The sequence below is a fragment of the Calypte anna genome, chromosome 12 (genome assembly GCF_003957555.1).
Source record: "Calypte anna isolate BGI_N300 chromosome 12, bCalAnn1_v1.p, whole genome shotgun sequence".
In the NCBI taxonomy this organism is placed as follows: Eukaryota; Metazoa; Chordata; class Aves; order Apodiformes; family Trochilidae; genus Calypte; species Calypte anna.
Genome location: NC_044258.1, coordinates 10543144 through 10568137, shown reverse-complemented (window position 1 = coordinate 10568137; position 24994 = coordinate 10543144). Strand labels below are relative to the sequence as shown.

The following is a 24994-nucleotide window of genomic DNA, read 5'->3' as shown; positions in this document are numbered from 1 at the left end:
TCTCGTCCCAGCTCAGACACACAGCCCACAGCAGTGGTTGGTCTGAGGGTGTCTGGCCATCCCCGCTAGGAACTGCTTGAGGCCACACCAATGTGCAAACAGGCTGAGCCAGGCAGTCCAAACCTCAAGCCAGGCACCACTCCAGGCTCCAGTGTGGCCAAAAGGTCTGCTTGGGGACCAGGCTGCCCATGCTCAGGAGTGAGGCAAGTTCCCAAGCAGCTGGTCAGTGGGAGAGCAGCACGTGTCCCGGAGATAACATCCCCAGGAGGTACAGCCAGATGCTTTTGGGTTCAATGAACAGGGAAGGGGAATTACCCAGTACCCTTCCCGTCCCCTCAGTAAGGGGAATGGGGAGATGACAACTGCCAGGCCCCAATGGTCTGCACACCATGTGTCACGTTTGCAGAAGCAGCACCAGGGCTGGCTGGAAGCATGACCTCAAGAGCTTCTGGGATGCCCGGGACAGGCCGATTCCTTGCCGGATTTCTTCAGGGCACAAACTAAGAGGAAACAGCTTTGCTGATCTTTTCACATTACTGAATTCCCCCTCATGTGGGATGCCAGACTGGGCTCTTTCTAACCCATGCCAGACACGGTCAAGCAGCCACAAGCACAGTGCAACCCCTTTGCACTTGGATGATAGTTCCAGGGAGGTGAATGACAGTGACAGAGCTCAGGGTTTGGCCACTTGGTGGAAGGCCCAGTATGAAACCCAGTACTCTCCTGTTGGCATGTGGAAATGGCAAGCACCAACCCTGCCTGCTCACATGCAACACTGATGGCTGGGCTTTTCCTCTCTCCTGATGTACTTGGCTAAGAGGCAGCTTCCCTCAGCTGCCCACTTGAAGGACCTTGGGGGACATCTCAGTTGCTTGCCTTCACACATGGCCTGTGAAGCAGAGAAAAGCCTTTCTTGTTCATCTCTGCTCCTGGGGATCAGTCCTGGCCTGGGAGGCTCTTGGGACACAAACTCTGCTGAAGCTCAGAGACCAAACTTTATTTGAGATAATCTGGGCAAATGCTTTTTCCAGGACAAGAACCATCTGAGCTGTTCTGATGCATACAGCACACTGTTTGCTGCCAGCAGCAACCATCAGGCAAGCAGGACCCTTCCCGCTGGGACCCTGAACAGGCAACTCAAAACCCAGGTAAATTCAACCAGAGTTCCCTTCCAGGACAGAGAAACTCTCTTTCCCAAACCCCACCCTCAGGACCCAAATCAGCATTTTCTGTAGAGCCAGTGGTTGCTTGACAGGCCTCCAGACCCAACCTAAGCAGCCAGCAATACCACCAGAGTCTGGGGACATGAGGACCTCCTGCAAACACTCTGCCAGTGACAGGTTTCCCCAGTGGATGACACAGATTCTGCAGAGGATGAACCTTTGCAAAAGAACATGTTTCCCAGCAAAGCATTTGAGATGAAGAAGGCGTGAGGTGTCGCGAAACAGTTTGTTTTACGGATTTCAACCTTTCCCTCTCTGAAAACAAGCTGTTCTGCAATGACAGTTCAAGCTTGCTCCCTTCAAAAACATCAAAGGGAAATGCTTTAGCATCTCTGCCTTTGTTTTTCCCTTCATTCAGCCTAAAGTGCTCTCAGCTGTACCCGGCTTCCCAAGCAGCCTCTCCGCAACAACACAACCTCACCTCACACAGTCCCAGTAGTGCTTCCCATTCCTCCCTCACTGCTTCCCAGGAAGCCCCAGCACAGGCACCGGGAAAGGTTTCCAAAGTAGTCTGCCCTGTTCTAAAGCCTTCCCGCTGAGGATGGCAACAGGACCAGGACAGGAGAAGGAAGAGCCAGCTCACTGTCACCTTACCTCAGAGAATTTGACACGTCCCTCCAGGAAGGAGCAGTCGGCAGCGTTGTGGGTGCAGATGTGGCGGTACTTGCACCAGTGGCAGGGGAAGGAGCCATTCACACAGGACAGGCAGCTGTGGAGAGACAGAGGTGGGAAGTGTCAGGGCTGGGTCTGTGGAGACACTTCTCAGGATGCTCCAGCAAGACAGCATCCGTAGGTGACCCCATGTCCCTGGGTGGGAAGGACCACCACGTGAGCACCCCGAAGCCCAAGCTCTGCCCAAGGCAGGGAGGGGGGAAACAGCCTTTTGGCACCACAGGGTTTGTGCCTCAGCCATGGTGGCCACGCTCCCTCCTCGGCTTGGCAAGCTGACCCTGCCTGCCCTGCTCCTGGGCGGGGGGCCGAGCTCCAGACTTTGGGAGCTTTATTTGGGTTTGCTGAAAGGCGATTTTAGCAAGAGGCAGCAGAACAAGGGCTCTGCACCACGGGGGAACAGGAGAAAAAGGGCCAGATTAATGCACGCTCATTCAGAGGAAAATTATAACTGGTGAAAGGTTGGGTCAGATTAACATTTTGGGACTGTAGAGCCTTTCAGCTGCTCACAATAGGTTGTGTGTGACCCCCTCCCTCAGCCGCCCTCGGCCTCAGCTCTCCATGGCCACGCGTGCGTGCATGTGTCTGCTTTCACCCCCTCCCAGCCCCAGACATTCCCATCCCTCTCTCCAGACTCCTCTCCAGGAGCTTTGTGCAGCACACATCCCCTCCTCCTCACCTCTCGTGGGATGAACTCAGGCACCTGGGATGCTGGGAGCCCTGTGCCCTGCTCTGCATCCCTCTTAACAAAGAAATCAGCCCCATGGACCTTACATCTCTCCCCCACCCAAAAGGCAACATAGAGAATCCCCTCCTTGTGCAACCATTCACATGGGCAGCACCGCAACAGCCTATTGCTAATCCACCCCAAAATACATGAGGCATCTCTGTTTGCAAGCAGGGAATCCCATGGACCTCCACAGCTAGAGAGTGGATTTTGGGGAGCTCACCCCCATGTGGATAGAAGGGGCTCAGCCCACCCCACCACACTGTCCTAGGGCAGCAGCTAGGTCCTGTGTTAATGCAGAGAGCCCTCACAGGGCAGGTCAGCACCAGGCATGTCCTGTGCAGCCCAAGCTGCCCGCCCAAGGAGCAGACAGGAGAGCTGCTGAGGCATAAGCTCAAAGGCAAGAAAAATAATAAGCTTTTAAAAAAGGAGAAGAAAAAAAAAAGCAAGCAGCACTATGTTTCTCCCTGGAAGGAGTATACCTGCTCTCACTGATCCAAGCAGGAACAGGATTGGGCCCAAAGCAATTATATTTAAAGAAAGGGAGGATCTCCCCCAGAACACAGCTCTGGCAGAAGGCAGGCAGTCCTGCCCGGCCTCATCCTGCTCCTAAATCACAGCTCCCTCTCTGCCCCCCGGGAAGCAATAGGAAAACATGGCATCACCAGGTCAGAGAGGCAACCTTGTCACTTTGGAGGTGTGGGGACAGCACACCAGAGAGACAAAGCCATGGGGAGCACAGGATATAGGCAAACACACACCTAGGGCTTGGCAGGATCAGTGCTCCCTGCCTGCCCTGGGGTTTCACACACCATTACAGATACAGCAAGTCTCCCAAATCCATGCACACACACTAAGGAAATATTTAATTAAGCTGCTTGCAAAGGGGGCTGGAAGTCATTTCCATGTTTCGCTCACATTCTCACTTCCAAATGAACAGCCCTTTTAGCTTTACCCACAAATATGCTAATTGAGATGCTCCTTATGCAAATATATGCAATTTTATTTCAGCTGCAGAGATTCAACTTAAAAGCCGAACTGTAGCCTCCTATCTCTGGCTGCTTTGATGGAGGGAGGTGCAGAGGGTGGGGGGAGCAGGGGACACAAAGCAAAAGGACTGCTCCTGCCCTCCCAATAAGGGCTCAAGCAGGGACTGGTGGGCAGGCAAATCAAAGATGTGGAGGCATTGGGGAAGGGAAAGCATGAGTTAACCTTCATGAAAGTAGAGCAACCACTGAGAGGTCATGTAAGAGAGAAGCACGGTCCAAGCCACGTGCCAGGGCATAACCACCAACCCTCTCCTGACCCCTCCCTGCTCTGGCAGGGGGGTTGGGCTAGATGATCTTTCAAGGTCCCTTCCAACCCCTAACTTTCTATGATTCTATGACACTCAGTGTCTTTCCTCAGAAGAGAGATTTCTCAGCCACCAGGTCTTCCAGGGTCTATAGAAAGAGTGCTCAGTCCCCCTCTCCACACCATGCAAGGCACCTCAAAGCAGGCAGGTAAAGAACCCAGCACAGCCCTGCTCCAGGCACCTCAGTGCCTCAAACTGCAGCTCCACTTTGCAGTTCTTCAGGGACAAACTCAAATTCTGGCTATTTCAGGACACTTCTCGCCTGAGGGTGTCTTTTGCCATTCATTTAACTACAGCAGGTCCAAGCATGTTTCCTGGTCTCCACCTTCCAAAGAACCTAAAACATCTCTGATTATCCGACGTATACCCTGAGGTGCTTGGTTCCCATCCTCCTACTTCAACCCTCTTGTCTGCTTCTAACTTAACCATTTCTAAAGCCCTATCCTCAGAGATGGTTTTCACACCCTCCCTTCTGCTGAGGTTTTCCATCTGCCATAAGGACAAACTCAGCCACACGAGCATTCACCATCACACTTCTCACTCCACAGCATCTCTGTTGCATTTAGAACCTGGGTCAGCACCACACAACTGGCCAAAGACACTGTAAAGTGATGAGTGAGTCAGTAACAAGGCGAAACCCCATCCCCAGCCTGCCTCATTCCTTCTGGAATGACCACCCCAGCTCCATGCCTGCCTGCCCAAATCCCGAGGCAGGAGCAGAGCAGGGCTCCCCTGTGCAGGTCGGGCTGGAGCAGAGCAGGGGTCCCCTGTGCAGGTCGGGCTGGGTGATGTGGCCATGTTACCGGGGTGTCCGTGGGGCTGGTGTCTGTTCCCAGCAGAGGAGCAGGCTGCTCAGCAGCACGGTGCCATCTGTGCCGTCTCTCTCCTTCCCACGGTCAGGCACTCTTCCCTCATCACTTCTTGCCTAAGAGGCTTTCATCACTCCTGATAATTAGAGGGAGGCTCTCCTTTATGTGTTCAAGCCTCCCCCCTCCCCAAACCATGCTGGGAGCATCTGAAGGAGTCAGGCAGGACACTGATGTTGGGGGTGAGCACAGGCACCACCCCACAGCATGCTCTTCATCTGCCTCCTCCCCAGCCCTGCCAGGGGCCAAGTACAGACAAAGCCAAGGCTGGGCCAGGGGAAGGGGGTCAGACCCACCAGCAGTGCCCTCCTAATGTCCCCGTGCAAGACGGGCAGCACCAGCCTCAAAGCTGTGTTTCAGGATCACTCTGCAAAGTGCCCCATCCCACAATAAGTTCAGGATCACTGGCAGCCTGCAGCCTCCCCTAGCAAGAGCAGGCAGCTCAGCAGGCAGCAGGGCACCTCTGCCGACCTCTGGGTGACCCAGGGGCAGAGTCTGAGCATTCTCCACATTTGTCCCCAACTCACAACACAGCAGGGTCGAGAACTCTCGATGCTGCTCCCCTCCACTTTCACAACTGATCCCAAACTTGCTGAGGCCACGCCAGGGAGAGGGCAGCAGGACAGTTAAGGAGCACCTCGGAGCTGGGTGCATCTCCAGGGTGGGTGCAGGGCCACAAGCATCACTACAGGACAAGCCCAGACCAAGGGATGACTTCAGGGACCAGCTCCTTGCTAGGAGCAGAGGCAGCTCTGCAGAAGGCACCTCTGGCTGCCACAGAGGTCGCAGCTCCCTCCATGCCTGATCCAAAGCAATGCTGCAGCTGATAAGAAGCATGGGAAGCCAGCAACACCATATCCAGGCTCCTTGCTCACTCTCCTCCCCATACTGCCAGCCCCAGGCATGCTATGTGCCCAAAGAGATTGCTGCAAAACTGGGATCCACAGAGGTGAGATAATCTTGAGGGGCAAACACGAGAGGGATGGGCGGTGTGAGCGTGGCGCACACGTGTGCACACACACCTTGAGGTTATTTCCATGGAGCAGGGCGTTCCTGGATGAAGGACACAGAGCAAAGGGCAGGGAGGAGGGATGGGAGCAAGCTGAATGGCACTAAGAGCAGAACACTGGAGGTCCATTCAGAAGGGAAATAAATATGGTGCTGACGGAAACAGCATCTGCAAACAGAGCACAGCCTGCCTGCAAGCCCCCTGATTGCTCCTCAGACCTCCTCTTGGCAAAAAGGATGCATCCTTAGCTAACACTCAGCTCTGGCATAGCTACATCTGGAGCAACAGCTGTCAGGGGTGATGGGCTGACTGTAGTGCTTTGGGCTTTATATCCATCTCTCTGCCTGAGGGAGAGGAGGAAATCCTGAAGAGCAGCAGGAACAGATGGGCAGTGCCCCACAAGGCAGGACCTTCAGGCAGCCCTGCCCTTCCCAACCAGTGGCCAGACCCAAAGCCAGGAGAACTGCAGGGTGGGAGATCAGCTCTCACCTCCCTTCATCCCTGCCCAACTCAATCCATTTCCACCCTTTCTTTCATGCTAGCCTGACATTTTTCCATCTCTACTGCATTTTGACAAGGGCCTTAGCCTCAGGGTAGGAGTTGGTCATGCAGGCTCACTGCTGGGGTGGGCCAGGGCATTTACCATCACTCTGTCTGGAAGATGCAGACTCAGGCCCTGGCTTTAAGGTAATTCACTTGAAATGCCTTCAGCTGCTTCCCCTCACTGAAACACAATAGCAGGCTGCACCATCCCTCCTCCTCAGCAACAAATCTGACATAAACCAGGTTATTCCAAGCAGTCTCTGGGGCCATCTTACAGGATTACCACCTGCCCCAGCCCAGGAATATGCAGGGATCTGTTACTGCCTCGCATCTCAGCCACACTAACTCAGAAACACTCACTCAACTGCTTGCAGCATCTGTCTATGCCTTTGATAAAAAAGCATCTGCAAGCATCTGTAAAGGAGCAGCGCTGGGCCAGCAAAGCATCCAGGCCATGTGCATTCAGCTCACTGGTGCAGGCAGCCACAAGGCCAGCAGCACAGGGGCTGGCATTTTCCTAAGGGTGGCAGTGGGTGCCTTGGCCACCAGTACAGCCCAGTCCTGCCCTCCCGGTACAGCCCCACCGCTCCCAGCCCCTGGGACACACATTAAGATCCCATTTATTTAGTGAAGGCTTACAGGGAAAGCCTGATCTGTGGGACAGGGCCACAGCAGTTGCATCTTTCCAGCTAGGAGGAGTTAGAGCCCCCTGGCATGTCTGCCCTGTGCTCCAGGATCAGAAACATTCAGCACCCCGCAGCTGATAGGACCTGGGTGTCACAACAATCACTGAAGCTCAACCAAGGACCAGTACCACTATGACTATCTCCAAGATAAGAGACAAAGCATAGACATGCACCAGCACATGTTTCCAGGCTGCTCAGATCCCCTCTCAGTCAGACCCACTGACACAGGATTTTCCTCCTTCCCTTATGCCGCCATCTGGATTGTTGCTTCCACAGAAACCCAGCAGTGCTGCAAAACCTACCCAAAGGACATGCTGAAGGTTTCTGTCTTTCTTCCCAGTCCCTCTCCAGTTGCCAGCCTCCTCCCTGCAGCTATGCTCTCCAAAAATACCAAACTGCCACAGGATTTATGGAGTGGAGTTTCCTGAAGAGAAACCCAGAGGGCAAACAGAGAACACTGGGAAGAAACACATCTTGGTATTCCCTAGAATCGCTTGCTGGCTTTCCAGGAGGATTCTCTATTTGCCCTCCTCTCCAGCAAGCACGGGCTCCGCTGGAGGCAGGCAGGGAGTCTGGTGTTAAGTCTTTATCTTGAAAGGGGACTCATTTCCCCATGAACACTTTGAAGAGGGAGTTTGAACGCTGACAACCTCAACATCTGCTCGCGCAGGCGCTGGACTCCGGCAATCAAAGGCACTGAGCAGCCTCTAAAAGCCCATGCTTGATCAGTGCCCCATAGGAAACTCCCAAGGGAACCCACCCTTGTCCCTGCCATGGGGTTTTCCATCCCATCCTCTACCACAGAAACCACAGCCTGTCACCAGGAGCTGAGCTTGTGCAGGCAGCCCTGCTCCCCCACTGTGGGCTGGCAGCAACTCTTGGCCACCCACATTCTCCTTTGCAAGGGACTCATTTCTTACCCCTGCATCAACCTCCAGGTTTCCACTCCCCTAATTCAATGCTTCTCTCACAGCTCAGCCAGAAACGAGCCCTGCCTGATGCACCAGCCTTCAACAGCAATGTGGCCAAAAGATGCCACCACCTGGAAATGCATCACAGGAGCCCCACAGCTGCCAGGGTGCAGAACACCAGCCTGGGAGCCCCAGAAACTTGCCAGGTGACACTGATGAAGCCTCTGAGAGGATGTGAGTCCCAGACTAGAACTCCTACGGATACCTCATGGAGGAGAGCAATGGGAGACAGCAATGCTGGTCTTCCATGGGGACAGTTCCATCATACCAGGTGACACCATAAAGCCCTGCAACAACAGGACAGCAACTGTGCTCTACCTGGAAGCCACCCCCTCAGCCTTGGCTGTCACAAGCCAAACATACAGGCACAGCACAACCTTCTCTGTACCCCTCCTCTCCTATCAGACAAGGGATTAGTTGTATCCTCCCTTCTCCCGCCCCTCCCTGGACTGGTTGATTCCAGCAGCCCTTGAAAACATGTGGGAAGAAGAGTTTTGCAAGGCAGTGAGAAACAAGAGAGCCAGGATGCTTGTGAAGCAGCCAGATCAGCTCCATCACCTGCAAAAGAGCTTCAGTGATGCAATTTGATGATTTGTTTCTCCAGGTATCTGTTGAAAAATATGGATAAGACTCTTTCCAACATACATGGTGGAGCTGCACTGGCTTCCCTGAAGCCACCCAGAAAAGCTGCCTTACAATCCTCCCTTCTCTCCATTGCCATCTAAAAAAAATAATAAATAAATCATACGTAAAGGTTCTGTCCTCAGCTGACAAATGATTCAACATGCAGGCCTATGGCCCCCAACCTGAGTAAAGCCTCCCAAATATAAAACATAATACACAGCGCTCAGAGAACTCCACAGGAAAAAACATTAGCCTCATGGAAAAGCATACTGTTCCCTAATACAGAATTTATCAGGCTGATGTATAGATTTTCCTCCACAAAATATGAAACCTGGATCTGAAAGGCTATTAACTCTGAAGAGATCCATTAAAGACGCCTGTCTGCAAACAGTATTTAAAAGTACTGAATCATCCTAGGTATTGTCACGCTCTTTGGCTATGGCTTGAGTGCAGGTCACACAGTTAAAACTGCCTGCAAACTCTAAAATTCTCAACGTAAAGAAAATAATAATAATGTTCACCAGCCTAGAACATGGACTTTTCTATCAGCTCCAACCGGAGCCCATAAATATTAATGCATCCATAATTAGCCTTTTTAAATAATGCATCCAAAATTAAACAACGCAGTAATAAATCAGTCAGGGCTCATTGTTGTAGGTTTGTTGGGGGGGGACTGGGTTTTTTTCCCCTCCTGTGTCAGGCACATAAAATAAAATGCCAATTCCCTCACTACCTCCTCCCCCTGGACCAAAACGCTGGAGCCCCAACTGGATGGACTGCCATGCCATTTGTACTTAAAAGTTGTCTTTCTTTCATTTAGAAAAATAAAAGCCACATCTGCTTTTTGATTCGCACAATAATGACATGCAGCCAGCCTGAGCTGAGCTAATGTTATTGAAATCACACAACGTGAAGGGAGACAAAGCTCATCTTGGGAGTCAAGGTGAGGGAGAAAGTCAAGTTCACAAACTCTCTCCTCCTCCCTTGCCAACACAGCAGCCGAGACCTGCTCCCCGTGAAAAGAGCAGGCAGGGCAGAAATGCAGAAATCCCAGGGCTGTGAGGCACAAGGTTTGCAGGAGAAGTTGCTGCAAACAGAGATCTCAGCAGCTCTCCCAGAGGTGGATGAGCCCTTGGATGTCTCCTCTGATGCATCCCCCTCAGAGCTCACTGCAGGTACCCAGCTAGGGCATGAGCATCTCACCTGCTTTTCCCAGATCAAAGTGGAAAATCTGAACAGGCTTTGGAGAAGCAACCAGCAGCAGAATTCCCCGAGCCAGCCTAGATGCTTCACAGAAAACTGCCCAAGAGAGATCACCCTGCATTTGCTTATCTATAATTACTGATCAGCCGGAGCGCCACCATCCATGGGAGGGTTCTGGCGGGGTAATGTAATCACTCACATTCTTGAGCTCCAAAGTCTTTGTCCAAACACACCCCAGCATGTTCTCTGACATTGCCACAGCAGAGCCCTCTCCCTGCTGCTCAAACACACCATCCACAGCTCCTCATCAGGAGCTTGCTGTTAGAGGCTCACCCTGCATCAATAATCCACACACCCTCTATTTTATCACATCCATATCTCAGACTGCCTAAAAACCCATCTGTGGAGTAGATTTCAAGGCAGCCTGACAAGAGAACAAATTCACAGTTACTTCCAGTTAGGAAATTCTTGGGTAAACGCCCCAGGACATGCAGCATGATCTATCCCATGTTGCTGTGACTTTCCAACTTGCTCTCCCGCCAGCCTGGGAAGCAGGTACCACCAAAGGAATACACAGGTTTCTCCTTCTGCACTGCCAATTCACTCCTATTAACTGTTTCCAGGAATAACAAGATGCTTGGCATTTTTGGTCACATGGATTGTGCTACAGTCTGCAATGCAGTAAACTCACTATTCTTCCAAAGCTTTGCCAAACCCAAAGCCCTCATCTTAAAGTGAGTTTCTGTCTTGATGCTACATGTTCCCACATGCCCAAACCAGCTGTGGGCACTCTGGTCACCATCCCAGTTTGTAAGGGTAAAAGGAGAAGGTTTCTCACTGCAAACGCCACTGCACTCTTGCAAGCCCTTTCCTCTTGCAACATCAGCACCCAAAAAGCTGAGATCTCTCCCCCAGTCTCACATTGCCCCACCAATCTCTTCACAGTGCACACTTGCAAGCCCAAGCCACTTACGACTGATGGACGCTGCAGTTGTAGAAAACAAAATCCACAGAGGCAAACTTCTTCCCTGTCTCCTTAGATTTCAGGTAGAGCTTCACCACTCGCTTGTCCCCTGGAAGAGAACCAGGCAGAAGAAGGCATCAGAAAGGGCACAGTGCACAGCCCAGCATTCAGTCCAAGGCTTGTGATGGGCTGGATGGAGCTGAGCATCACCACCCATCCCAGTTAATGAACAAAATCCCCTGAAGCTTGCAAGAAGTGTTCGTCCACACCCACGCAGCCACCAAATCAACCAACAGAGTGTCTGTACTGATCTGATTGCTCCTTCAGCTAACTTCAACCTGTTGGCATGGAGGTAGGTGCCTTGGGTTGTACTGGTGGTACCAAAAGGGAGATTAATAGTTCTGGGGACAGCAAAATGTTCTAGAGCCCACTGTCATCTAAAGCACATAGGTGGAAACGAGACCAGGGATCCCTGGACTGATGCACAGATCACCACAGTGCCAGCAAACAGCTGTGCTTGGAGGAGAGCAAGGACCAGTCTTCCATGAGCAGTAATTGTCCTCCTACACCCTGAGAACCCAGCTCAGGTCCTGCTCATGGGATGGAAACTGTTGTCACAGGAGGACTATCCTACTCCACGTTTGGATTCTGGGGCAAAAAGGGGGAGAAGATTTATCTCAGGCTTCCTTCCCACTCCAGGGCAGAAGCTCACCACGGCCCCTGGTGATGGGGATGACATCCTTGGCAGAGGGAGAGCTGCAATAGATCTTCCCATCTTCAATGCGGCTCTCGGACTCGGTGAAGTCTTCAAAGGAACAGTTGACTCCCGCTGAGAGATCTGGGACATTCCAGGCCTGCAGGACCAGCTGGGGAGGAGAGGCAAGGACATTAGTAGAGAAAGCTAGCAAAGACAACTCCATGTCTGCTATGTCCAAGTCCAGCAAACAGAAAAAACGAGGGGTGCAATTCCTCCTCCACCTACTCTGGGCTTTTAGCAAGTGAGCCCCATCCACTCATCTCCCAGCTCATACAAGGAGAGAGGATTTAAATGGGTTAAAAGACAGAATGACTCACAGCCTCTCATCCTCTGCCCTCTGGGTACCACAAGCCATTATGCCTCACCTCTACAGAGACCAAGGACCAGAGTGTTTCAGGGAAAGGCATCCACTCTGGCAGAGCAGAGGAGGGGAGGAACTCACTTCTTCCTTTGCCAAGTCATTCCCAGGGTCAGCAGTTTTCACTTTACAAAACGCTTGCCTTATTTCTAATTTGAATTTTTCACAGCTTCCAGCCATTAGTTCTTGTTATGCCTTTCCTTGATAGATTAAAAAGCCCTTTAGTCCCTGATATTTGCTCCTTGTAAAGGCACTTATACTCTGTAATCAAGTCACCTCTTAATCTTCTTTTTGATAAGCTAAGCAGATTGAGCTCTGGAAGTCTCTCACTGCAAGGCATTTTCTCCAGCCTTCAGCTCATTTACATGATGTTTACGGGAGGTTTTCTGCCTCCTCTTTTCATAGCTGGACTCCAGCCTGCATGCAGCATCCCCACGAGGACCACACCAGAGCTCCATGCAGCACCCTGCCATCAGTCAGGTAGATAACCACCTGAGAGGTGAAAAAAGCTACCCAGCTCCCAGCTTCACCCAAGAAGTATCAAGAGTACCCAAGAAGCATCAAGAACCCTGCAGCAAGGGTTCAGCCCTGGCACCACTTTCCAGGACATGGGGCATATGCCTGGCTTCTCCTTCCAAGTCCAACTTTAGAATTAGCTATAACAAACTCCTATTTCTTGGCTAAACCAGTCCCACTGAGCCCCAACTGCTCTGCAGAAGAATATCACCCTGTCCCATCCCAGTGCCATCCTCAGCATGTCCCATCACAGCCCTCTCACATTCATTCCACATTACCAATCGACATTAGCCCCTGCAGAAGCACTTTCCAAACTATTTCCATCCAGAGGCAACTCCCCTCTTATGAGAACTTTGAAATCTGACATGGAGCCAGTTTTAATTCACTTAACACATGCTTAATCAATATTATATAATGCTAATTTTTAATCAGAACATTGTGTTGTACCAAGTCAAACACCTTGTAGAAGCCCAAAGACATCACATCCCTGCAATTCCTCTTCTAATTTGTCATAATTTCGAAGAACAAAATGTGGTTTGTTTGACATAAAAACCTGTTGAATGGCATTAATTATATTCCCATCCTTAATTCTTTATCAGCTATATCCTGCACCAGTTGGTTTTTTTCCCTTTAGTTTTTTTAAACCTGATGTCAAATAAGAAGTCTCTGACTATTGGGTCCTTTTCACATCTTGGCAAAAACCAAGTAGCACTTTTTCTGTTTCCTGGGTTTTTCTCAACATTTCCTCACTTATTACAAAGTCATATTATTACAAATACCCACAGGTCAAGGAACTTCTCAGCCAGTTGTCTGAGGACTCCTGAATGCCAGATATCCAGACCTGGCAGTTTTCAAATCTTTACTGCTAGGATATGCTGTTTACATTCTCTTCCCAGTGCTAATGGCCCAGAAAATACTTTGGGAAAGTCCATCATCCTTTCTGCCTGCACAGAGAGAGCAGTGAGTTGTGCATCAAAGGCTCATCCCAAAATATCTACTGCAGGCCAGGGTCAGAGACAGGCTATTGAGCCAGATGGATCGCTGGCCTATGAACAGCAATGCTGATGTTGTTGTTTGTATTATAGAGAAATATTTATTGCTTGGTTATGTCTTTTCTGAATAATCAACTGGTTTATTATCTCCATCAATAGGCCAGCCCTCGTCAATGCCCTGCACTTTACTATGTTTTATTTGTCTTGGACCTCTCTTCCCCTTTCTCCGTATTTGTCATACACTCACTACTTATTTTTAATTGCTGACTCTCCTGCCGTTGCCTCCAGAGGGTCAGGAGGTGTCTGGGGGGGAAATCACAGGCAGCAGAGGTGTCTTACCGGGACCTCTGACATGGTGACTGAGATGTTCTTTGGCTGGACACTCAGCTGGACACACTGACGCAGGTCGGAGGCAAAGCGCTGGGGTTCGTCCGCCCGCTCGCACCGGTCCTTGCGTGAGCATCTGGGGGAGGATGAAACCACCCAGGTGAGGAGAAGAATCCCCCTGGAGGGTCCTGCATGGCTCTAGGCTGCCACCACAGCAAAAGAGACCCTCTGGCACAGCGGTGATGCCCAGCTAGGGACCTTGGATGCCTGAGGTCTGTATGGGACCTCTGCTTTCCCACAGTGACAGCACTGGGGACTTCTGGGGTTTTTTTTTGTTTTTTTTTTCTTATTGGCACAAGAACAGCATAATCCCATGGGCAGGATTAGTCCCTGCCAGCACCTTTGCCATAGATGGGTGCTCATGAGCACAGCCCAGGGAGCACAGCTGTGGGGAGGGATGGGAGGCCCCTTGGACCACTCCATCCTCCTGCATTTTGAGGCCAAAGTCCAAGAGGAATGTCCCCAAGGAGACCAACAGTGGGGTCACACATAGTTTGCCAGCCATGCCATGGCTGCCATGGCCCTGGGGCCAATCCCACAGTACTTACATGTTGTGGAGGACACACCAGCCACAGTGGGGGTCCCGGGAGCCCAGGCACAGCTCACAGCTCTCGTACTGCTCACAGCTCTCCACCGGCACCCGTGTCACCTGCAGGAACAAGCAGGGAGTGACAGGGGACAGGCTGTATGCTTCCCTATTGTGCCCAAGCTCCTTCCATCATGGCACAGCAGTGGGAGTGAGCTGGGACAGCTCAGATCCACGCCGTCTGCCAGTGCCAGTCAGGCACCCTGCAGCTACCACATCCCTGCTCTGAAAGGGTTACTGGTCCTTTATTAATTGCTCCTCCAGATTTGATTAAAATCCCCTCGTCTGCCAAGCCCTTCGAGCTCTGTTACAACTGTTCATTTAATTACTTTCCACCAGCACTCTGATAACACCCAGCCCTAGTAGGGAAGAGAGTGGGTTTTATTAAGGAGAGGGGAGGAGAAGGGGGGGGGAACAAGGAGGGGTTGCAGGAAGGAGCTGCCTGCTCACCTGCCATAAGGAGCTGGCAGTACCAGGCAGCTTCCTATGCCTGCTGCATCCATGACTCAGTTTCCCCACTGCTCCCCCAGGGCAGGACTCACTCATTAATTAAAACTGGCAAACTTCTCTACTGAAGACTATACCCAGGGTGTTCTCCCTCCTCTCACCTCATCAGGGAACAGGTTCACTGTGATGCCTAGAGGGCAGGGAAAAGGCTGGTCACCCTCTGTTTTGCATAATGATGAGGATACCTGTAGCATTCTCACTTGTTTGTCCCACCATCACTTGAGGCAGGTGGTGGCAAAGGGGTGGGCAGAGGCTCCCCTCCAGGCAGACCCTGTGGCTTCCAGTAACTGTGGTGGCCCTTGGGGAGATCCCCAGCCCAGCCTGGAATAACCCCCCACATGCAACCACATCTCCAACATCTCCCCTACAGCAGAGAGGCTTAGCTGAGCCAGGCCTGGGACAGAAATACAGAGGAGTCTAAACCCAGTTTTTGCCTCATCTGGAGAGTCATGGGTTTCCTGCAGCTGAGCTGAAACCAGAGACAGACATTGGGAGGAGGAGAAAGAAAAGGGCTCTGTCATCCCTGAGGGGATGTCTGGACAAACCCACAGCCCTAATCCAGCATCCTTCCCCCTCCCAAGCCCCCAGGCTGGTGGCCAGGAGACCTGCTGTGTGCTGAGCTCCAACTCTCACACACCTCTGTTGTGCAGAAGAGCAGGGATGATGCCAGACATAGGCACAGCACATCCCATCACCCCAGCAGGCACAGCATGCTTCCCTGCTGACACAAGATCAAAAAAGTGCTGTCACTGTCACATGAACCTGCTTCACCTGCTCCAGGATAGCCCGTGTATGGATGAAGTCAAACTAGCAAGACTACAAACACTCACAAAGCCAACCAAAACTTCCTACAGTGAGACACAACCACACTGCCAGGACAACAGTGCCAGATCCAGAATGGGTCTTCTACCTCTGGCTTGCTCAGAAAAAGCAGGGACTGAGGTGGGCACTCTGGGGTCTGGGAACACACTGTCCCAACAACCCCAAGGTGCAAAACAGTTGCCCTGGAGGAGAAGATGATGTTTGGAACAAGGAGGTTCTGCTAACCTGAAAAAACCCTGTTAGGGCAGGGATGGCCAGAACAGGGAGGAGGATTATGGCCAGCCCCTTGCTACAGGGAAGGGCCAGGAAGACCTTGGTTCCCCAGGGATTTCAAGCAGCTGCTGCTGACAATTACTGCCTGGGCCATGGACACAGGGAGGAGAGGCATAGCAAGGCCACAGTCAGTGCCCTGGGGCAGTGCCACAGCAGAGATGAGACAGAAGGAACTGTTGTTGCTCTCTGGGACAGGAGTCCCCAAGCAGCCCCGACCCCAGGAAGCAAAGGCCCTGACCCCACTGGGAAGCTGCCCAGAAGGCTTCCCAGGGCACAGGGCTGCAGGCTGAGGATGCAACGTGGGCTGCTAAGTCAGGAGAGCAGAGGAGCTGCCATCCCCTCCCTTTACCTGTTTCTCAGTCATGGCGTAGATGTGCTGTCGGTCAGGGCTCAGCACGAGGTCACGGAGGATGGAGCTTCCCTCATGGGCTACAACGTTTTCGTACTGCAGTGCCTGGTGCTTCCTCTCAGCTGACAAGTCTACCAGGATCTGTGGGGAGAGAAGGAGAGGTGAGCGTTGTCTCATGCACAGCCCAGGGTCTCACACACAACACTGATCCTGGCTGGGCAGGATGCTGCTGTGCACAAAGGCAGAGCTTCTGTCTCCCCATCCATCAGAGGAAACACTTGGACTCATGACTGGGGAAGTCAAGAGGGTCTCAAGGAAGCTGGGGGTCAACAGAGGTTCAGAAAGTGCCTTAATTCCCTGAGCAGGAACGCGGTGAAGGCTTTAATCCCCTCACAGCTCACAACTACATTAAAGCTCTTTCCAAGTACACTGGTTTCTGGCTGTTCTGGCACTAATGGCATCACGAGGCACCATGGGGCTGGGAGCATCCCCAAACAGGAGCTGAACTCAGATGTGCTACATTGCCAAACCCCTAAGTGAGAGATGCTTCCTGCTAATGCCATCTCTCACCACCCCTCCTATCAGAGGGATCCTCAGCACTGGGAAGCCTCACGGGAGAGAGTGCAGGAGAAATGGCTCAGCGGGTCTGGTCTGGTCTGCTCCGATGGGATGGGATGGGGGCCACACCAGCAGTCCATTCTGCCAGTGCAATTCTTCCCAGCAGCAGGTGAAGATGCAGAATGGATCTAGGGAGATGGAGCAAATGCTTCACGGGATCTGCTCCATGCTGCTGCTGGGACTTGAGGAGTGGGTCCAGCCTCCCCCAGCCACAGGACTCAGGATCCCCCCCACAGCACAGGGGGAAATCTGCTGCTCTGTCTCCCATAATGCATCCCATAGCCCTGCCCACAGCCCAGCACAGCCATGTCCAAGCTCTTGTGGCCCTCCTAGAAGCCACCTCAGCACCCTGGCCACCTCAGCCCCCTCCTGCAATAAATCTCAGCAGGCATTTGCATAGTTCCCAATCAGGAGGATACGGGGCCAGGAAAGCAGGATCCCGGTGTGCAGCTGATTAGCATGGAAATGTATGCGGCTCACAAACAAACCGGGGCCCGTTTAATTAGAGCGGCGCCTTTGATTCACCGCCAGCCTCCTGCACGCACCAGCCCCGGATTATTTTTAGGCAGTTTTACAAAACAAATGTATTTAATTAAGAAAGAGACCCCTGAGCAGCCAGACAGTGGTGAGTCCTGCGCAGCAGTGAGGAAAGGGTCTGCCCTCTCTCCAGGGGATGTGGGGACAGGGCTTGCAGGCCAAGGGGTAACTTTTGGGAGTCCAGGGTACAACCAAACACCCCCTGTATGTCCTGTCACCGGAGTGAAGAGCCTTTCCCATAACCCAGAGGTCCTGGTACTTATCCATCTTCTCAGCATCCGTTGCCAGACTCATACACAGACTCTGTGAACCTCCCCATCACCCCACCCTGGGTACCACTGTGCACTGGGGAACCCAGGGATGCTGGGAGCCTGTTCAGGACCACATTTTCTCCTACTCCAAACATCACAGAGGGTTCAAGCCTACAGTACCCTCAGTAAGGGGCCACACAGCACCTCCTGCCCCACATTAACCTACACCACAGCACACAGCATCACCCCCAGGACCCAACCCTACCTCCCTGCATTCCCTCAACATGTCACTCTCCTCCTGGCTCTCAGCCTCTCCTCTACAAAGCTCCATCCAAGCCAGCTCTCAGGAGGGGGTAACAGGGAGCATCCCCCCTCCCAGTAGCAATGCTCTGCCTTCCCTCCTCACTACAGCAGAGTGACAAACGCACCTTTCCATCCCTTTTATGGGCCGCAGTTGCAGTGCAGAAGAATCGATATAGTTTTACCCTGGCTCTAAAATAGATCTATAGCTGGATGTCGCGCTGGCAGTAATTTTTAACTAGCGGGGTAATTTCCCCATTACATTATTGCACTGTGCAGTGCTGGGAAAGAGAAAGAGATGTATTAAAAATAAAATAAAATAAAAAAAAACATGAAGCACTTCCAGTTAATTTGAGGCTCCAGGAAGAACCTAAAAATACTCTCAGTAGTCAAACAGGGCTGTAGCCCAGCCTGCACACATCAGGGTGTCTCTGGTAGAGGGCATGGGGCTACCCCAAGCATGCACACATGGGAAACCTCCTCTCTAGAGCACCTTCTCCTTCAAAGGATGCTCCAGTGACAGGTTTGGAATTCAGGAAAATGAAATTTGAAAGATCTGGCCAATCATTCAGTTGTTTTTTGGTTAGTCAAAACTAAGGGCACAAGGGAATTTCTGAGGTGGCTTATGGAAGACAAACCTATCCTACCTCTCCTCCATAGCACCAGGAGATCATCAGCAGATAGACCATGATGTCAACCCACACCAGGAGGATCTGACAGTCCACAGCATCCACTGCCATGCAGGCAGAGGTGGGAACAGGGTATCTGGGCCTTTCCAGTGGGATTAGCATGGTGGGAACCTGCCCATCCCAGGCAGCAAGAAGAGGATGGATTGTCTGGATTAAAACATGGTGGAGTGGTGCAAGGGATGCCCAAGGTGCCTCCATACAATCTCTTCCAGAGAGCAGGGAGGGATGGGTTCCCCCCCAAGGGTAGCTGGGGGCAGGGGAAGGGGGAAAGGATGTGGTTTAATCAGAGCAGGCCCCCTCGGAAACATATTCCTTCCTGCCCACCCTGCCTGCCTTCCTTCCCTGGGGAAAAGACATTTAACTAAAAATAAATAAATAAATAAACCCATTAACCTTTCTCCTCATCCTGACGCTGATATAATTACCCAATACTAATAATTACTCGCACTAATTTCTTGCTCAGGATTCCTGCCCTCGCTCTTGCCTGCCTTGGGCTGGCTTCAGGCAGTGGCTGGGCAGTGCTGCCTCATGCCAGGGGCTGGCAGGAGCCCCGGGGGAGCCAGGGGGCCCCAGGGCTGTGCCAAGGTTGGGGAGCAGGAGGGTTGATTTGTTGGGCTGCTGCCTCATTAAGCAAATGGAGGAGACCAGAGGCAAGAAATTACAAGCTCCCTGCTGGGGGGTGAATCATCTCAAAGCAATCCCAGAGGCTGATCTGCCAGAAGCCCACATGCATGTCCTCCCCACCCCAGTGAGAAGTCTACCCCTCTGGGTGAGGACCCATCACAACCTCACTCTGAAGATGGAAGAGTTTCAGACCTGGTGCCCCAGAAGCCAAGCAGGATGGTGGAGGTGGCACAAGGCCAGGAGATACAATGGCATCTCACTTTCCCAAGAGGTCCCTCCCAGGCCATCTGTAGAGAAGCCCAGCAAGGGAACAATGGGGGAAAAGGTGGTATGCAATACTTCAACCCCTGGGCATCCCAGCATAAGAAGTCACCACACAACACAGTAAAAAATTCCCCTCTCAGGCAGCCCAGAAAGGGCTCCTGAGGATGGTCTGATCTTGGCTGGAGAAGGGAGTTTCCAACCCATACAGCTTTTGAGAGAGGAGGAAAGAACATCACTCCACTAAGAAAGCACATGGTGGTGCAAAGTCACAGCCAGACAACCCCAACCAGCTGGTCCTACTGCTGCCTCAGATCCAATGCTCACTTCAAAGCTTGGGTCTCCTTTACAGAGCATGATGCTGGAGCATCCAGAAGCTTCTGAAGGGCCCAGGTCCCACCATGGCCAGCACTAGTGAAGAGCTGCTATACCTGAAGGCTGGAACCTGAAACCCACATGAAAGGCAAGGGGAAGCAAAGACACCAGGAAGGCAGACACAACACATGAGAAAGAAGATGGCTCCTTCCATTGCTGCAGGTTGCTCCCCTGGGCAAGACACCCTTCAGGCTTGTCCAGGTGAGGAGGCACCTTCCTACAGCCAGTGCTGCCCAGCAGTCACTCACCAAACCAAAAAAGGGGAAAGCTCTCAACATCTTTATGGGCAGAGAGGAGAATCTCCCTGGGCCCACCTTTTGCATGAGCTGAACTAAGGGCAGCAGCCATGACCTGGCAGCTATGCAGAGCTGGCAGTGGGTCTAGAGAACCATGGTGGAGGACAGGGCTTTACAGCTCAGCCTGGCCAAGGATGCCAGGTGGGGAGGGAAGAAACACAGCTGTAGAGGAAAGGCAGCTGCAGACATGCCAAGGCTGCTTTTAGATTTAACATGTGCTGGCAGGGGTCTGCCAGGGCCCAGGGGGTGCTGGGATGGACCACTGGCTCCCTGCTGGACCAAAAACACATGCCAGGGGGCACAGGCAGAGGATACCCAAGAGACCCAGTCTCACCACAGAAGACACTCCCCCAAGACCAGCACTGGGAAGAGACAGCTCTCACCACCCGACAGCCAGTGTACCCACAAAGCTCTCCCAGCCAAGTGCTCCATCTCCCTCCCTCCGGACTCTGGAGCCCCCATCCTGGGTCCCAAGCGGCCCCCGCAGACCCCTCCTCCTGGCAGGAGAAGTGCTCAGCCAGGCTTTGTACTCTTATCTGTACGGGGCTGTGATTAATTCGCAGCGGCTGGCAGCAGCTACAAGAGGAGGGCGCCTTCGCCCGCCTGCCACACTTCAAAGGCAGGGACTTATCTGCCTCAAACACACTCCGCAGCCTTTTCACGGGGACCCTTCCAGTTCCACGGGGCTCGCACGGCGCTGACGGGCAATGCGAAGGAAGGGCTTATTTATGGGATTGCATTTCAAAGCTTCCCCCCTTCCCTCACAACACTCGCCGGGGGAAGTGAAAAGTCCCCCAGCCCATGGGGTGTGCACTGGGGACAAAAGCAGAGCAGGGGGATGAGATGGGGCTGCACAGGGAGGATGCTGGATCAATGCCCCTGTCCCAGCTTCAACCACAGCCTGGTCCCCTCCTGCCCTAACCTCTTGCCAGTGAGCAGCTCCACAGCACGTCCCTGTGGAGGAGGGAAAAAGCTTTGACATGCAGAGGGTAGAGTCCAACCCTGGGACTGAAACCTTCCCCTCCCCACTCCACTGGTGCTTAGGCACCACTCTGGCCCTGGCCTTCCACCCCAAGCCAATGGGTACACATCTCCCCTGGACAGAAACAGGGCTGTGCTAACACCCACACCCCCCAGACATTTTTCTTTGATTTTGGCACCATCTGCCCAAAGAGCACAGGACAAAAGCAGACAAAACCAGAACAGAAGCAGGTCCCAGCAGAGCTGAACCCCCAAACCATGGGATCACCACCCAGAAGCAACAGAGGACACATGGAAGCTGGCCACCTCAGCTGCTGGGGAGTGTCACACAACACCATGCCACAAGCCTACAGCCAGAAAGGGAGTATCCTGTGTCCAATTGGGGGAGAGGGACCCTGTCTGGAGTGTCAACCTGCACAACCTCTCCTGGCATAAGGCCTGGGCTCATCCCGAGGGCAGCAGTCAGCAGGGGGGTGGGTATACCAGCTGCCCTCCACACACACCCTACCACCAGCCACCCCCAGGGACGAGCAGTGCCAGCAGCTGCTGCCTGCATGCTGCTGTCCAGTTTACAAAAGAGGGCAAGAGTTTTAAAATGAGGTTTCAGGATCAGCTGCTCCAGCAGGGTGCATACTGTTACCCCCACCCACCCACCTCCCTGCCCAGAAACATGGGGGTCTGGGAGCTGATGCATGGCCATGGCATCAGCTGTTTCTAGGGGACACAGCTGATGGGGCTGGAGGCTGCTGGAGAGAGAGAGGCACCAGCATGCAAGAGTGGGGTGGGAGGAGTTTCTCCCCTCCCCACTGTATTGCAGGTTACCAAATTTTGGCATCCAGGGGGAATGGTTTTGCTCAGGCATCAAGAAAATCACCACCGGGAGATCCCTAGCCGTGCTTTACCAGGGCTCACCCAGCAAAGCACCCAGTCAAAAGGGTAGGGGTGACGGGGGCACAGACAGGGCTTTGGGAATGCATCTCCCAGGGGCTGGGGACAGAAACATCCCAGCTATGCGGGGTGTGCCTGCAGCCGGCACCCGTCCGGCCCCCGCGCCAGCTGCCTGCGCAGGAATGCACCAGCCGGGCTCAGATCAGACAGATGCCTCCTCCCAGACGGGCAGGCAGCTGCCGACTGCTCCAACCCGGCCCGCCGGGGCCCTGCCGAGGTGGGTACCATCGCCCCGGGCTTTCACCGACCCCTGCCTCATCGCGCACCCTTCAAGGGAAAGGCAGGAGAGAAGCTGCCATTCAGTGCAACTCATTCACTTTATAAAGACGAACACAAGGCAAGGCTTTCATCCCGGGATCCAACATCGCCCTGAGTCAGAAAATATTTGGACTGTAATTATATCGGTATAAGAAAGAAAAAAAAAAACACAGAAATGCTTAATCTAAATCAATGCACACAGCAGCAACAAATGCCAGTGGCTCGTTGGCACTGACAGGTATGACACTGGTTCATCTCACTGGTTTCAAAGCACACGTTACTGCTGGTGTGTCATCCCCTGGCATGTGGGCTGATGACACTCACTGCACCTCTCAAGAGAGAAGGAGTGGGAATTGGCTAATGGCATTGGGGTTTGCCATCAGAGAGAAGGAGAGGCAGAGGGGCAACCCTACCCATGAGAATCCCAAAACCTTTCCTGACCACGTCTGCCCACATTGGTCCCTCAGCAGACCAAGAAACTACAGCCCAACACACTGTTCTAGCAATTTTGACAGAATTAAAAGACTGGCAGAAAAATCTTCCCAAAATTTCTGTAGCAAGATCAAACTACTGGAAAAAGGGAACAAGTCCCAGGGCACCACATGAGAGTACTGCCCTCACCAGAGTCAGACCCAGATATAGGAGAGACTCATGGAGGCAACAAAGCAGGGGGAGCAATTACAAGGACCACATGACATGGGATGGGTTAAAGCACTCACCTTGCTTCCTTCCTCATCAAAGCCCCAGGTCCCATCTCCATCTCCCCCAGCCCCATGGCTGCTCCTGCGGTCTCAAGCCATTGATTTCCCAGCTTTGCCCTTCAAAACTCTCTTGGCTCAGTGCCCGGTTTGTATCGTCTACTCACTCAGGAGCAAAATATCTCTATTATTATTGCAATTATTTCCCAATCAGCATCGCTCAGGGCTGAGGCGGTCAGAGGGGGGCCCCCGACAAGCGAATCGATGGGCAGCCTCTGCCCTGGGGGCTGCTGGGGACCAGGCAGGAGGTGCTGGCTGTGGCCCAGCAGCACAGGGAAGGGCAGGCAGAGGATGGGGGACCCCAGGGACCCCTCTCTGTGTGATGCTGTGACCTGGCAGGGTGGCAGTCCTCAGTCTTTGCTGACCCCTCAGCCGAGCAACCATGATGCAAAATAATCCATGCACAGAGTGTGTGCATGCTGCCACCAACCCCACGTGCTCTGGATGCAATGCAAGGGCTTTACCTCAGATGCTTCACTGCTCAAAAGAACAGACCAGAGCTCCAGGGTGTCCCTAGGGACAGCACAGCAGCCACAGGGGCATCAATTCCCTGGAGGGGGGGGGAGGGAGCGTGGAGTATCCCAAAACTGCCCCTCCAGCTGCATGGTGCCTGCCCCCAGCTGTGCCCTCTCCTGCCAAAATGCACACCAAAGCCCCAGCACTGCACCTCGCTGCAGACACATTCCTCTGGAGCAAGGGGAACACAGGCAGGTAAGTTAGTCCCACTGTTTCTGAAGCCACAGGAAGGAAGGAGGGAGCTGCAAGGGTAGAAGAGCACAGTAATGGACGGAGAAGGATTTTTAGCCCTGGAAAATGGAAGGTAAGGGTAGAAAAAGCACATGGCAAAATGGGATGCTGACCTTCTTGCTGCATCCCACTACTTCCCCCTCCATGCAAGAAAAAGCCCGGCGTGCAACACTGAAAGGCAGAGTATGTCAAGAAATGCAGGACTAATTTTTTACCATTTATTAATTACCGTAGGCACCCCAAGCATCCCAGCAGGCCCCAGGCACACTAAAGCCATGGCAATGTGTCACCCTCCTGGCTCCCACGGGACTTGGACTGCATGTGACCAGCTTGGGGCAAGTTAATACCTAAACCTCTCAAAGAGGTCCCTGGGAAAAAAGCTCTCCCCTGAAGGACTCAGTTTAACAAACAAAAGCCATCCCTTCACTGCCAGGGCACCAGATCCTTCAGGTGATCACACCCTTCTGTCGCATGGGGACCAGTCCAGACACTTTACTACTATTGTCCTGCAATGCCCAGCCCATCACCCTGGCTGGTGAGCAGAACAGACCCAGACGCACCATCTCCAGCCTCAACACAGCTTAGAAGTTGCTCATTCTCCTGCATATCCCAAACACCACTTATTTTCCCCCGAACAAAGCTGCTTAGCTCAACAGAACAGCACAACCCCCCCATCCTAACCCTTGCCACACTTTTGACCATGCATTCAGACCAAGATAATTCCAACGTGGACACTGAGGGTTTGTCACACCACCCTTGTTTGCCTGGCAGCTTGGGATATGCCTACAGCCTGAAGTCAAAACCCCACTGCCTGTCAGAAGTCATGGAGATGTTCTCCATTCCAGCCAGGAGGCAGCAGGGCTTGGCCAGGGATGGGGCAGGGAGGAAGGACAAGTTCCTGAGGCTACAACACAGCTGGAGATCAGCTGGATCCTTCCTCCCTCCTCGGCTCCAGGAAAATGGCT

General features: G+C 52.8%; 1 protein-coding gene across 3 annotated transcripts in view; it reads right to left on the bottom strand.

The window, feature by feature from the left end:
* Window positions 1-24994, bottom strand: part of PLXNA1 (plexin A1) — a 113667-nt gene that overhangs the window by 47196 nt on the left and 41477 nt on the right. For all 3 annotated transcript variants that reach the window (XM_030458130.1, XM_030458132.1, XM_030458131.1), the window contains exons 4-9: window positions 16387-16527; window positions 14398-14498; window positions 13802-13925; window positions 11552-11705; window positions 10849-10948; window positions 1818-1932 (exon numbers count right to left, since the gene is read on the bottom strand). In XM_030458130.1, coding sequence (XP_030313990.1) covers window positions 1818-1932; window positions 10849-10948; window positions 11552-11705; window positions 13802-13925; window positions 14398-14498; window positions 16387-16527 — 735 coding nt within the window. The remainder of the gene's footprint in view (window positions 1-1817; window positions 1933-10848; window positions 10949-11551; window positions 11706-13801; window positions 13926-14397; window positions 14499-16386; window positions 16528-24994) is intronic.